General features: G+C 44.3%; 1 protein-coding gene across 1 annotated transcript in view; it reads left to right on the top strand.

Annotated features, from left to right (window-relative positions):
• LOC126106740 (uncharacterized) overlaps positions 1-14,160 on the top strand; it is a 52,464-nt gene extending 38,304 nt beyond the window's left edge. Inside the window, exons 6-8 of the mRNA XM_049913115.1 lie at positions 1,562-1,647; positions 5,532-5,685; positions 12,692-14,160. Of these exons, the coding sequence (XP_049769072.1) occupies positions 1,562-1,647; positions 5,532-5,685; positions 12,692-12,780 (329 nt within the window). The 3' untranslated portion in view covers positions 12,781-14,160. The remainder of the gene's footprint in view (positions 1-1,561; positions 1,648-5,531; positions 5,686-12,691) is intronic.
• The last annotated feature ends 1,301 nt before the right edge of the window (positions 14,161-15,461 follow it).

Here is a 15,461-nt window from a genome sequence, read left to right as displayed (position 1 = left end):
GCTCCGATTCCCTGAGCGCCATCCAGAGCCTCAGTGATCCGTATCCGGTTCACCCTTTCGTGCACCGGATCCAACGCTCTCTTCGGCAGCTGGTGGACGTCGGTTCTCCGGTTAGCTTTATGTGGGTCCCTGGCCATGTCGGTATCCCTGGGAACGAAGCTGCAGATGCCGCGGCCAAGGCTGCGGTCCTCCAGCCTCGGACAGCTTCTTGTTGTGTCCCTTCGTCAGATTTTAGCAGGGTTATTTGTCGGCGCATTTTATCGCTGTGGCATGCCGATTGGGCTGCCATTACAGCCAACAAGCTTCGGGCCTTGAAACCTCTTCCCGTGGCTTGGACGTCCTCCTCACGCCCTTCTCGGCGGGAGGAGATAGTTTTGGCCCGGTTAAGAATTGGACACTGCCGGTTCAGCCATCGCCATCTGCTGACGGCTGCGCCGGCGCCGTTCTGCTCATATGGGCAATTGCTGACGGTCCGCCACATTTTAATGTCCTGTCCGGATTTTAACGCACTGCGTCTCGATCTTAACCTGCCATGTACTTTAGATGCCGTTTTAGCGGATGACCCACGAGCAGCTGCTCGTGTTCTTCGTTTTATCAATTTGACAAACCTCACTAAGGACATTTGATGATGCTGTTTTTTAATCCTATGCCTGTCTGTCTTTTATCGTGTTTTCCCTTTTAGTTGTTGTTTTAAACTTGTGCCTCGCGGTGCATTCTTAACGTCGTCAGGGCGCTAATGACCATTGAAGTTGTGCGCCCTAAAACCACAAAAAAAAAAAAATCAATCGATTCTGCTAAGAAATTCGTCAGTGGAGTAAAAGGAATTGACCACCAATAAACCCTTAAGGGCCCTCGTAAGCAATAGTAGCTAACTTCTCATGGCTTTTGGCAAGTTATTGTGAATGTATAGTTCCTGAATAATGGACACCACTGTGGTCCGAAGTAAGTGATTTTAAATCTCCATGTAGTTTGTTCTTAATTCTAGTATCGATTCCGGAACAGCACTGTTGGTCTGAAAATGTCATTATGGAGTTAGCACCTCCAGTTCCAGTGCAGGAATTTCACTCCACATTAATTCTTGTTACACGCTTTTGGACTCATAAAACGTTAGCTTGGCTTCATGAGTTACCCCAAAAAATGGTCCCGTATGATACTAGGTGATGAAAGTAAGCGAATTAACTAGCTTTTCTACTATCTTACCAGCTGCATCTGAAAACATCCCAAACTGGAAATAATGATATGTTTAGGTGCTTTAGTAGTTTTGTGGCGTATAATTCCGAGATGAATTTATTATCATGTTCTTATCTGAAGAATTTATCACTTCAGCTTCTTCTATCCGTTCCGCATCACATTTTAGGCATGTACTGGAAAGAGAACATTTACAGGAAATGAACTTCATGCATGCTTCTTTTCAAAGTTTAGTGTCAAAAAACTGGCTACAAAACATTTATCAACGTCTTTGAAAACTTTGTTGATATATATTTCTAAAACTACAAACTAAGCTGTCCGCTGCAAACGGTTCTGAATTTTCCTTTTAATAGTTGCTGTTTGACTTTCGTAGAAAGAACGTTGTCGTGCTTCTTGTACACGGGCTTCACCATCATCAAGCAGATCTTCAACATCGTCCTGCTCATTGGACAAAGAAAGGTAAGGAACATTTTTAACTAGCCTTAGGCAAAATGATGAAATCTCTGCTATTAACTTTTGTAGTTGTTTGGTTATGTTATCCTTCTAGTTAAATGTGTCCCATCTGGTTCAGATACGGATAATTTGATAACCAAGACATAAACGTGACTCCATTATCACACCCCTCGAACCACTGTAGCATGATTCTGGCTTTGAGACACCTACAATTACTCTGATGGAAAATCCCATTGCCATCGGAGAAGACACCAAGCATAAGGGATGCATACGGTTCCCAATGAAGTTCACGTACTCCCTTGTTGCGATCGTTCCTTCGATTACTATCACTAGAACTCATGAAAATCAAGGTGAATTCTCCATGTAACACAGTACCACCCCGACTGGCCTGTGTCCATCGCACGCTGCATTTTTCGAGCAACCATTTGTCTGGGTGACAGCATATGCAGGCATGGCCATCGATCTTTTGTAACAAGGAACATGATAAATTCTACCAAGCAATACGCTTCAATTTATACACGGTCCAATCTCGTGTTCTCGTGTCCACAACAACCGCACCTGATGATGCCGTTGGGTGAACATGGGAACACGTAAGGGTGTCTTCCGAAACATTTGAGTCTTCACCAGCATTCCGCTCTGTCGTTATATCAACCACAGATCACCACCTATCCCGCTTTACAGAGTGGACAAGACTCCAACCTCCACGTACTGTGATAAGGCGTGGAGTCCAATATCTTGTCACGTACCGTACTCTTGGCTTCACAACCCTGCAACCGTTTCCCACTGATGCTTACGACAGTACCAGACGAACAGTCGACTGGCTTCGCCGTTTCTGTGATGCTAGTCCCAAGGAGCCGTGTCTTGAAAATCTGCCCCTTGTAGATGTCGCTTGTGGTTTTTTCGATTTGTAGTCCTTAAAGTCGCTCAAATGAGTACCCATTCATCTCTGCTCCCTGTACATAAATAGCCTGACACAGAAAGTGAAGCAGCCAGAAGTGGAGGAGGAGATGAAGTAAAACTTGATGGGTTGAGAAGCTATGTGGCTTTCTCTGCGATTACAAAGGACTTGGCAATACGAGCCCACTTCTCAGTACGATGTTACATCCTCTCTGGCGTGGACGCATCCACTGATTCGGTTGTGAAGGGTGTGATAAAGCCATGGTATACTATTCTGAACAAACTGGTTCACAACTGTCGTAACTCGTCCTTAATGTCCTGGATACTCCATGGGAGTACCTCAACACCACGCAAAAACATCATAGACATGCCTGTCATGTGTAGACGAGCGTTGTCATCTTGAAAAATGGCACAAAGATACTACTGTATGAGAAGTAATACATAAAGACACAGGATGTTCATGACACACCATTCTGCCCTCAGAGTACCCTTGATCAGTACCAGCCACGACCTGATGGCTTCCCACACCAGGGGGCCAGGAATAACAACGCTCTGCCACTCCAAACCTTTGGAAGAATGGAACCTCTCCTAAAGTCGTCAGCTTGGTCACCCGGAAGAAATGAACAACCATGATTCGTTGCTGAACATGACGTCATTCATCATCATTCCATGCATCCTGGTCATGGTACTACTCCAAATGCGGTCATCTGTGTTGTGCTGTTGACAGAATCTACGCATAGGGCAGTATTCCCAAGTGTGGCTGCAGATAGTCTCCACCCAGTGGCGTGGGATAACACACTACGTGGCAAGGGATCAGTTACTTGTTCTCAGAGGCAGACACAGGTGAAAAGGGCTTATGATGTGCTTGGTGCACAATAAGACGACGTCCACTATGGGCGTCAGACGCAGTAGACCAGAACCTTGATGATGTGTACACTTGCCCTCATGTTCCCATGTGGCCCACCATTGGGCCACTGTCACAACTGATTGCCCCAAAACTCTGGACATTGTCAAATGGAGACTCACAAAGAGGCATCTTTCAAAGTCTCTTAACTGCTGATGACACTGTCTCACACGACTGTGCAGCATCTTCACAGTGGTTACTCAGTGCCATATGCTGTTCACGCCTCTTATATAACTTACCAGTCCTGCTAACGACGTTAAACACCAAGAACACTAACGTGCTACCTACCCACTGATGGTGCGTGTATGTGTATGAAGTTCATTGACATCGGACCATGTCTTCTGGATGCTTCAGCTGTTTTGTCAGCCAGCGAACTTTCCTTGCCACGTCGCGTTCCAGCTACACCAACAGACTTGAAATGGGTAGTGGTCATAATGTTCTGACTGATGAGTGCAGAAGTAACTTTGCATCATACACTCATGCTCATAAATTAAGGATAATGCTGATACATGGCGAAACAACGCTCTGCTGGGCGGTTTGCGGGTTCAAATAACGTCGGGGTATGACCATGCGGTGCATTTGACCTGCGGCCGTCGCACGGTGACGCTGGCAGCAGTCCACATACGCAGAGGTGTGTTGGTGCACGTCAGAGTACGGTGCAGCGAGTAAGTGTGCAGACGTTTTCAGACGTGCTAATGGTGACTGTGTGTTGAAAATGGCTCAAAGAACACATATTGATGACGTTATGAGGGGTAGAATACTAGGGCGACTGGAGGCTGGTCAAACACAGCAGGTCGTAGCACGGGCCCTCCGTGTGCACAAAGTGTGATCTCAGGATTATGGCAACGATTCCAGCAGGCAGGAAACGTGTCCAGGCGTTACAGAACGGGACGTCCACAGTGTACAACACCACAAGAAGACCGATATCTAACCATCAGTGCCGGCAGACGTCCACGGAGTACTGCAGGTAGCCTATCTCGGGACGTTACCGCAACCAGTGGAACAGTTGTGTCCAGACACACAGTCTACAGACGACAGAACAGCATGGTTTTTTCGCCCGGAGACCTACAAGGTGCATTTCACTGACCGCTGGTCACAGGAGAGCCCGTAAAGCCTGGTGTCAAGAACACAGTACATGGTCATCGGAACAGTGGTCTCAGGTTATGTTCACGGACGAGTCCAGGTATAGTCTGAACAGTGATTCTCGCCAGGTTTTCATATGGCGTGAAGCAGGAACCAAATACCAACCCCTTACTGTCCTTGAAAGGGACCTGTATGGAGGTCGTAGTTAGATGGTGTGGGGTGGGATTATGATTGGTGCACTACACCCCTGCATGTCTTTGACAGAGGAACAGTAACAGGCCAGGTGCACCAGGACGTCATTTTGCACCAGTATGTCCTCCTTTTCAGGCGTGCAATGGGTCCCACCTTCCTCCTGATGGATGATAACGCACGGCCCCACCCAGCTGCCATCGTGGAGGAGTACCTTGAAACAGACGATATCAGACGAATAGAGTGGCCTGCCTGTTGTCCAGACCTAAACACCATCGAGCACCTCTGGGATGCTCTCAGTCGACGTATCGCTGCACGTCTTCAAACCCCTAGGACTCTTCAGGAGCTCCGACAGACACTTGTGCAAGAATGGGAGACTGTACCCCAGCATCTGCTCGACCACCTGATCCAGAGGATGCCAACCCGTTGTGCGGCCTGTGTACGTGTGCATGGTGATGATATCCCATATTGATGTCGGGGTACATGTGCAGGAAACAGTGGCGTTTTGTAGCACATGTGTTTCGGGACGGTTTTCTCAACTTATCACCAATACCGTGAACTTACAGATCTGTGTCGTGTGTGTTCCCTATGTGCCTGTGCTGTTAGCACCAGTTTTGTGTAGTGCCACGTTGTGTGGCACCACATTCTACAATCATCCTTAATTTAAGAGCATGAGTGTAGATGGCTTCATCACAGGCCCACAACTATGATAGGGGTGTTTGGAACACTGTGCTCTGTTTAATGTCGCCTAGCCTGCTGTGACCTTTGCAGCACTGAGAGTACCGTTTGGGCTGAGTTTTTCGCTGGCTGTTCCCAGAGAGATCCCCGGCTGGTGATGGCGTGGGTGTGGGGCTTCTCGGCCATGCATGTTGCCACCACAGCAGTGGCGCTGTGGTTTGGGGTTCGCACCTACTTCGACCTGGACATCGTCTCTATGCTGGTGCTGCTCTACCTCTTCCTCATATCTGGGGGTAAGTCGAAACACAAAACCACTGCGCTTCAGTCATGTGTTACACCGCTAGCCATTTAATTGTCACCACAGCTAAATTCGACTTATTGTGCTTATACAGTAAAGTAGTTGTTATTGTTGTGGTCTTCAGACCGAACGCTGATTTGATGAAGCTCTCCATGCTACTCTGTCCTGCACAAGCTTCTTCATCTTCTTCTTCTTCTTCTTCTTCGATAGCTCTTGTAACCTACACCAGTTTGAATCCGCTTCTCTATTCCTCTCCTGGTCTCTACGACCTTTACTCCCTACATTTCCCTCCAATTCTAAACTGGCGACCCCTTGAAGTCTGAGAATGTGTCTTAAACTAGGAAGATTGCATGATTTGGAGGTATCAAAGAGACAAATTTAGTAGACCTCTGGCAGCAGCAATGGCTCTAACACAGCCTGGCATCAAGTCGAAATAAACTTGGACAACAGAGCCTGCTAAGTCATTACACCCTGCTTCAACCGTGCACTAGAGTCCATCAATTGTAAAGAGGTCGAGTTTGGTGTGCCACAGCCTTGGCAGGGTGGGTTAATGATCAGGACGACGAGCTGACGAGGGCAACAATCGAACTCTTCTGCATCGAGGCGTGTCAGCAAGAAAACCATCCGGTCTTTTGTTATCTTGCTGAACAATGCCATTGATACTTCGAAGACAGGACACAGACATCGGCTTTAATATGTCAGAAATTCAACACCTGCTGTCCAGCTTACCAACTATGCGACCCAGAGGTAACCATGTTGTGTGTCCAGTATCACGATACACTACCTTGTCAAAAGTATCCGGACAAATCTTTGTAAAGCTCAACTGACGACTAGATGTCACGGGAGGTGGACCCGCCAGTGTAAAACGAGGAGGGAGTGTTGTGTTGTGAGTGGGGAAGCGGTAACAGCAGGATGGGTTGGTCAGCAGAGCTTAGTGACTTCGAACGTGGACTAGTCATTGGGTGTCATCCCAGTAAAAAACCCATCAGGTACAGTTCAGCCTTTCTAAATCTGCTCAAGTCCACTGTTGGTGGAGCTGTCGTAAAGTGGAAACGAGAAGGAACAATCAGAGCTAAACCAAGACCAGGGAAGCTTCATGTGATGACAGCAAGGACTATCGAGTACTGCACAGTGACGTTGTTAAAATAAACGCACTAAATCAGTGGGAGTAATCAATCGTGAGCTCTATAGCGCTACCAGCATCCAGCTAGCACAATGATTGTACGTAGGGAGTTGAAAAGAAATAGTGGCCCCTCTTAGGACACACATTTCTGTGGTCAGTGATGAGCATCGCTTAAGAACTACACCTGAATCTGTACTCTGCTAACCATTGAAGTGTATGGCGGAGGGGGTGGCTCAAATGGCTCTGAGCACTATGGGACTTAACATCTGAGGTCATCAGTTCCCTAGACTTAAACCTAACTAAGCTAAGGACACCCGGAGCGGGAAGGAGCGCCTGGTCTGCGGCACGAATCCGCCCGGCGGGCTTGTGTCGAGGTCCGGTGAGCCGGCCAGTCTGTGGATGGTTTTAGGCGGTTTTCCATCTGCCTCGGCGAATGCAGACTGGTTCCCCTTACTCCGCGCAGCTACACTATGTCGGCGGTTGCTGCTCAAACAAGTTGTACACGTGCACGTACACCACCATTACTCTACCATGCAATCATAGGGGTTACACTCGTCTGGTGTGAGACGTTCCCTGGGGGGTCCACCGGGGGCCGAACCACACAATAACCCTGGGATCGGTGTGGGGCGGCGGAGGGGTGAAGTGGACTGCGGTAGTCGTCGTGGGGTTGTGGACCACTGCGGCTGTGGCGGGGACGGAGCCTCTCCGTCGTTTCTAGGTCCCAAGTTAAAATACAACATACAACCTAAGGACATCACACACATCCATGCTCGAGGCAGGATTCGAACATGCGACCGTAACAGCAGCGCGGTTCCGGACTGTAGCGCCTAGAACCGCTCAGCCACAGCGCTCGGCTGTAACGAAAGAGTGTACCTCCTAACGAGTAGATCATGAAACTTGGCCACCTTCTTGCAGCGGTGTACCGTAGGTCTCTAGAAGAGCTTAGCGTTCCAAAAGATTGGAAAAGGGCACAGGTCATCCCTGTTTTCAAGAAGAGACGTCTAACAGATGTGCAGAACTATAGACCTATATCTCTAACATCAATCAGTTGTAGAATTTTGGAACATGTATTATGTTCTAGCATAATGACTTTTCTGGAGACTAGAAATCTACTCTGTAGGAATCAGCACGGTTTCTAAAAAGACGATGGTGTGAAACTCAGCTCGCGCTATTCGTCCACGAGACTCAGACGGCCATAGACACAGGTTCACAGGTAGATGCCGTGTTTCTTGACTTCCTCAGGGCGTTCGATACAGTTCCCCACAGTCGTTTAATGAACAAAGTAAGAGCCTATGGACTATAAGACCAATTGTGTGATTGGATTGTAGAGTTCCTAGATAACAGAACGCAGCATGTCATTCTCAATGGAGAGAAGTCTTCCGAAGTAAGAGTGATTTCAGGTGTGCCGCAGGGGAGTGTCGTAGGACCGTTGCTTATCACAATATACATAAATGACCTTGTGGATGACATCGGAAGTTCACCGAGGCTTTTTGCGGATGATGCTGTAGTATATCGAGAGGCTGTAACAATGGAAAATTGTACTGAAATGCAGGAGGATCTGCAACGAATTGACCAATGGTGCAGGGAATGGCAATTGAATCTCAATGTAGACAAGTGTAATGTGCTGCGAATACATAGAAAGAAAGATCCCTTTTCATTTAGCTACAATATAGCAGGTCAGCAACTGGAAGCAGTTAATTCCATAAATTATCTGGGATTAGGCATTAGGAGTGATTTAAAATGGAATGATCATATAACATTAATCGTCGGTAAATCAGACGCCAGACTGAGATTCATTGGAAGAATCGTAAGGAAATGCATTCCGAAAACAAAGGAAGGAGGCCATAGTACACTTGTTCGCCCACTGCTTGAATACTGTTCACCAGTGTGGGATCCGTACCAGATAGGGTTGATAGAAGAGAGAGAGAAGATCCAACGGGGAGCAGCGCGCTTCGTTACAGGATCATTTAGTAATCGTGAAAGCGTTACGGAGATGATAAACTCCAGTGGAAGACTTTGCAGGAGAGACGCTCAGTAGCTCGGTACGGGCTTTTGTTGAACTTTCGAGAACATACCTTCACCGAGGAGTCAAGCAGTATATTGCTCCCTCCTACGTATATATCGCGAGGAGACCATGAGGATAAAATCAGAGAGATTAGAGCCCACACAGAGGCATACCGACAATCCTTCTTTCCACAAACAACACGAGACTGGAATAGGAGGGAGAACCGATAGAGGTACTCAAAGTACCCTCCGCCACACACTGTCAGGTGGCTTGCGGAGTATGGATGTATATGTAGAAAGCATTTCAAATGTTTAAAGTTGGTCAATAATTGTGTGAAGTAACGTAAATCAAATTTTTGTAGCACTTGAAATCCGTTATATAGGCACTTCGACCGGATGACCGGCTTAGCCAAAGAGACAGAATACATAAAGAAGTAACACCGCGTCCTAAGTAGAGCAAACTGAACAACTCATGTTTCTGTAAGTCAAATCAAATGGACATGGTACATGATACAGCATAAGGAAATTACGAAGCCTTTGGTAGTGCAATAAATTCACGTATTCACATAGATTTAAATAAGTGAAAATTATTGCTTGTACTGGTTCTAGTACTACTGTTCTCTATGCCAGTTTAAAACTCATTGTTACGAAATTTGATGATAATTAATTGCATTTTTTTTATCTAGTCACACAGCTATGTAAATGCGTAGCTATGTAGTACGAGAAACAGTAATACAAAACAGTTCTAAATTGGATGATGTAATGAGCAAAAGATTTAATTCTCATCTTATTTCGTGTCAGTACTTACGGCTCCAGACTACTTCTTGTCAAAGGGTTGATGTAAAGGTCCACGTCTGGTGACATTCGTGAAGATACTTTTTCATCGCATTTTCTTTCATGGGCAAAGGAAAACAATGAAATTTGTGCATCAGTACCCTGCACATAATTAAAGAGGGCTTTCTTTAGAGCATACACAGACTTCACACTGATCACTGTCTTCAATCAACAAAATCCTAGAACATACCGAATGCATTTTCAAAGTAAATTACAGTTACCGAAGTAAAAATCTCGCTTGACACACATTCTGTCCACGGCACGAACACTAACTTACAACTTCACGTTCAAACAAAGATTGTATTCCTCGACCCCGAGACAAAGACTAACTACTTTTGGCGCACTTGAAAAGCGATATATTACAGAATCAAGTTCTAGGGTGCTCTAGAACCGGCAATTGGTCAAATTAACATTTGCACATAGTTTTCTGCAAACATGAGTGATCAGTTACGAAGAAAACACGCCTCTTGAGATCAGTAAAATTTATAAGAATAAAAGTAATTGTATATTATTGTAAATAATTGTGAAACACAGTTCTGTAAAGATTGTGGTGTATGTCACATCTCCAAAATAATTTTTCATAAAACTACAGTCATAGGAAAGACAATATAAAATTTTAATCTTTCATATGACTGTAATTTTATAAATGAATTTCCTTACGGAAAACTAGAAGAGTTCCTCATTTAATAGGTAATACAATGTTCAATGCTACCGAAGAATGCTAAAGATTACATGGATAGACTGCATAACTAATGAGGAAGTACTGAACAGAACTGAGGAGCCAAGAACTTCGTGGTAAACTTAACTAAAAGAGGGGATCGATTTCTAGGACACATTCTGAGACAGCAAGTTATCACCATTTTAGTATTGGAGAGAAGCGTGGATGGTAAAAATCTTAGGCGAAGACCAAGAGATGAATACATGTAAATAGGCCGAGCGAGGTGGCGCAGTGGTTAGCACTCTGGATTCGCATTCGGGAGGATGGTGGTTCAAACCCGCGTCCGGCCATCCCGATTTACGTTTTCCGTGATTTCGCTAAATCACTTCAGGAAAATGCCGGAATGGTTTCTTTGAAAGGGCACGGCCGATTTCCTTCCGCATAATTCCCTAATCCGTTGGGGCCGATGGCCTCGCAGTTTAGTGTCCTCTGCCAACTAAACCAACCAACCAACCATGTAAATAGATCCAGGAAATAGGCTGCAATATTTATTCGGAGATAAAGAGGCTGCACAGAATAGAGCTGCTTCAAACCAGTCTTCTGACTGAAAACCACAACAAAACAACAACCTGTAAAGTGCGTGATATACACAATTTACGGTCAAATAAAACAAATAGAACTTATATGATAATTAAATTCTGTTAAAATAAAAAATAAAAGTAATGTGGCAAAGTTTTATTGAAAAACCTGGAGAAGTATGAAAATTACATAAATGTTTCCGTAGGGTACACCGACCCCACAGGCTCGTTTCTTTTACGTCAGATTTGCAAATTCGGGTAAAAGATAGATTGAAAAATAACGGAATCGCAAATTTCGTCAAACAGTATCGTGATCTACTATTGATCAAAGATACCAGTAATTCCGATTGCGCGTGTAACGCTAAATAACAAAACCGCTGACAGATAACATTTTTAAACAATTCTCATTTTAAATAAGATATATTCGTAGTTTTACTTCTTTTGTGCTCGCTGACGCAAACCAACACCGACTCAAAGGAAGGCCTCGGCGCTTGTTGGTGACGTCACGTCAGCTAGGCACGGCGAACGCCAGGTCTGTTGCAGGCTTATCACTATAAATCTCTTATTTTTGGACAAATTGTTTGGTATTGTTTTGGATTATGCAGTTTTATTTAGATGAAAGATTTTCTTACTATCTTAAAGCTACAAATGAAGATCGTAGCTTTGTATTACTGAATCCTGTCGAAATAAACGTAGATCAATATGAGAAGATGCTTTGCTCCATTGCAAGCTTCGGAAATTTTACATTCAAGTAACTATATTTACTTGATCCATTTGTTATCGAAACTTACCCCAACCTCCTTACAATTAACTCGTTTCTTTTATTTATTTTCGTTTGACATCGTCACTGGAATGTGAACTAATTTACATGTGTAAATGTCCAACTGTTGCCAGTCATTAGATTACAGTCGTTTTCAACGAAAGGAATTCTAAACAGGAAACAAAATAGCTTCATACATCGAAAATATTGCTGAGCTTAAACTTTTTTAAACATGTACATTAGAAAAGATAAATATTCCTCTCTTGCAACTGAAAGGAGAAACCTTATAAGATAAAAAAAAATTTATTTGATAAAACGAGTATCTCTCTTTTGCCTCTTCTTCTGTCCCCCACCCCCTCCCCCAACGTGTACAATCGCAATATATTTCACTAACATTCAGTGCTCCTCACCCCATAGTCAACCAAGATACCTAAAGAAGAGCACCAATATGTCCACAGTTTCATGTAAAAGCAGCCCAGTACAAACGTAACTTCCTCGGATTTACAAATATGGTAAAGAAGCACGAATTCTGTTGCTGCTGCACCATGAAGTTGTTTTTGTATGTCAGTCCTTAAAACAGGTGGAAATTTAAGTTCAGGAGTACACTATTTGTTAAGAAGTGTAATGAACTGCACAATTAATTGATTGCAGAAATCTGTAAGACCAATGTGTGTTGGTCAACTACCGCCAATAGTTTCACATTTTCCTGTGTCAGAGAGGGAGAGACCACCATTATGAGTACGTCTGCAACAGACCTGGCGTTCGCCGTGCCTAGCTGACGTGACGTCACGAACAAGCGCCGAGGCCTTGCTTTGAGTCGGTGTTGCGCAAACGTGAGGCATGATTTCGAAAAGAAATTCACCAACAGCTTATCTCACAAGTTCATGCACGTATTATTTCGCCTTCGAAACTACCACAGAATGACTCTCCATGTACACTCTATCTATCTGGTTTTTAGCTGTTTGGTAATACGGACGGTTCGTGACGTAACATCTCGTGTAGTCGTAGCGCACGGGGTAAGCTCGCCGTGTTTTCGTGTTGCAGTGGTGCTGGCCCGGAGTGTCGTGGTGCTGGTGAGGACAGCTCGTCAGCAACTCCAGGCGGTGAAAGCCGCCGGCGCTGCCGATTGCTGAGGAAAACCGCCGAAGCACCAGCCACCGGAACTCTACCGACAACTTTCGTGACCGCGGCCTCCGTTCCGTGTTTTTCAGCGGACAGCTGACGGGCCACACGTAATGCTGCAGCGAGAGTTGTGTTATTGGTCCAGACTATTGATTCCTGAAGTTGTGCGGTGGCCCTTCGATGCAATTAGCAACAAGCGAGCCTCTGATGACAGACCATAATACGGCATTCTTCATTGGGAATTGCGGATGTTCAGTTTCTGGATCAAGTAAATCTGTATTTACGTATCTTTCAATGAGCAGGATACACAGGACGTAAATTTTTCTATCTGTCTTCGACTGTTAGCTTTATTTCCAGCAATACAGACTGCCATTTCGACCGCAGGATCATTTTCGAGCAGGAAACTTTCGTTCCCAAGAACATGCCAGAGATTATAAAAATTATAATGATCTTCTAGCACGTATCATTTTTATCCACGTGCCACGAATCGTTTATTCATGCCCGAGGTTGAAACTCTTTTGACTAGTGATTGCTGAGAAAATTTTGCACTTATAAATGAAGGTCGTAACTGTAATCGTGATGAACATAAAGCTAATAGTCGATGGTGAAAAAAGACTGGTAAAAAAGTCGAATTTTCTTACAGAATAATATGACGTAATCTCTTGGTTTGGCTTGAGGCTGGTTTAAAATTATTTGGCGAAAATGAACACGGTTGTTTAGAAAAGGGATACAGTTTCGACCCTGAATAGGAGAAAATATTGAACGGATCACGAAATTTTGTACGGTCTCCATTACAGACACATTCGACATCCTCAGAGGTCTGGAATGATATAAATTTTGGTGGTAAAGAGTTAATTCTATGTCATACTGTCTCTAATGTCTTCCTTCCTTTGTACTCTGTGTAGCAGGCAATTAGAAGGAAAAAATTACTTTCATGCAAATGAAATTTGTGACTATTTTAAAAATGGTTGGACCTGTATTTCACCTTCAGTGAACTGCCCTACCCTAAGCATGGTGTCAAGAAAAAGACATGTTGTTAGTTGCATCGAAATGTATTGTGTAGTACGAAAAAGCGATATGCCCGAAAACTTGTCCTATCGTTTACCGAATTATTAACAAATATCATTTCTGAAGTCTGCTCAATCGCGTCACTACAAATCAAACAGATCCTTTGGCTGATATCTTAAGACGTTTTCTGTAAACACTGCAGAAAACAATGTGTGTGGTGAAAATGAACTGCTGTTTTATTCTGACTTCTGTGGCATTTTTACTCTCTGCTGACCCCTTCTAAGAAATAATCATATGGCTAGACGTGTCCTACGTCATACTTAGAAAGAAAAGTCAAAGATCAGTTTGTAACATTCAGCGTTCGATTTGTGAAGCAAATCACTTAGAGAAGAAAAGTCAAAGATCAGTTTGTAACATTCAGCGTTCGATTTGTGAAGCAGATCACTTAGAGACTGTACGAAGTTAACTCTTTTTAGATGCTGTATATATTAATAAAGAAGTACTAAGACTGTGTTTACTGTGTGCTGTCAGTTTCCTTTTTAATGAACTAATTTTTAATATTATTCTGCTGACATTGTTTGTATGGAGCATAGCCTTACGTGTAAATGAAAAGAAGAGCGGCAAACAATTCAAACACAAAAAGAATACAAATTTCCGAAACGTGGTACTACACGAGTATACTAAAGACTAGATGCGTAGATCCAGAAATTAATGAAAAGGTAAGGAATATATTTGTGAAGAACAGTCTTACGGCAAACAGAGTCTTGCGGCACAACCTGAAAGGTAGGTGTGCGTTTAAAAAACATTGACTGCTCACCTAAGTGGTGATAGTCGAGCTGTGATACTTTCGACAAACGCAAAATGTATAATTCTAATGCCCTAGAGAGACAATTCGGAAACGGTATCTAACTCGTAAATTTGAGTAGAAATAATCTCTCTCTCTCTCTCTCTCTCTCTCTCTCTCTCACACACACACACACACACACACACACACACACACACATACACACACGCACACACACACAATATACGGACACTTTCAAAAATTCAACGAAACGGAAGAAACGGGGCCAGCATACACTATGTGATCAAAAGTATCCGGACACTCCCAAAAACATACGTTTTTCATATTAGGTGCACTGTATTGCCACCTACTGCCAGGTCCATATCAGCAACCTCAGTAGTCATTAGACATCGTGAGAGAGCACGATGGGGCGCTCTGCGGAACTCACGGACTTCGAACGTGGTCAGGTGATTGGGTGTCACTTTTGTCACACGTCTGCACGCGAGATTCCCACTCTCCTAAACATACCTAAGTCCACTGTTTCCGATGTGATAGTGAAGTGGAGACGTGAAGGAACACGTACAGCACAAAAGTGTACTGGTCGACCTCGACTGTTGACTGACAGAGACCGCCGACAGTCGAAGAGGGTCGTAATGTGTAATAGGCAGACATTTGTCCAGACCATCACACAGGAATTCCAAACTGCATCAGGATCCGCTGCAAGTACTATGACAGTTAGGCGGGAGGTGAGAAAGCTTGGATTTCATGGTCGAGTGGCTGCTCATGAGCCACACATCACTCCGGTAAATGACAAACGACGCCTTGCTTGGTATAAGGAGCGTAAACATTGGACGACTGAACAGTGGAAAAACGTTGTGTGGACTGACGAATCACGGTACA

Source organism: Schistocerca cancellata, chromosome 10, assembly GCF_023864275.1.
Source record: "Schistocerca cancellata isolate TAMUIC-IGC-003103 chromosome 10, iqSchCanc2.1, whole genome shotgun sequence".
Classification (NCBI taxonomy): Eukaryota; Metazoa; Arthropoda; class Insecta; order Orthoptera; family Acrididae; genus Schistocerca; species Schistocerca cancellata.
Note: the sequence above shows the minus strand (reverse complement) of the source record. Positions and strands in the feature narration are given on the sequence as shown.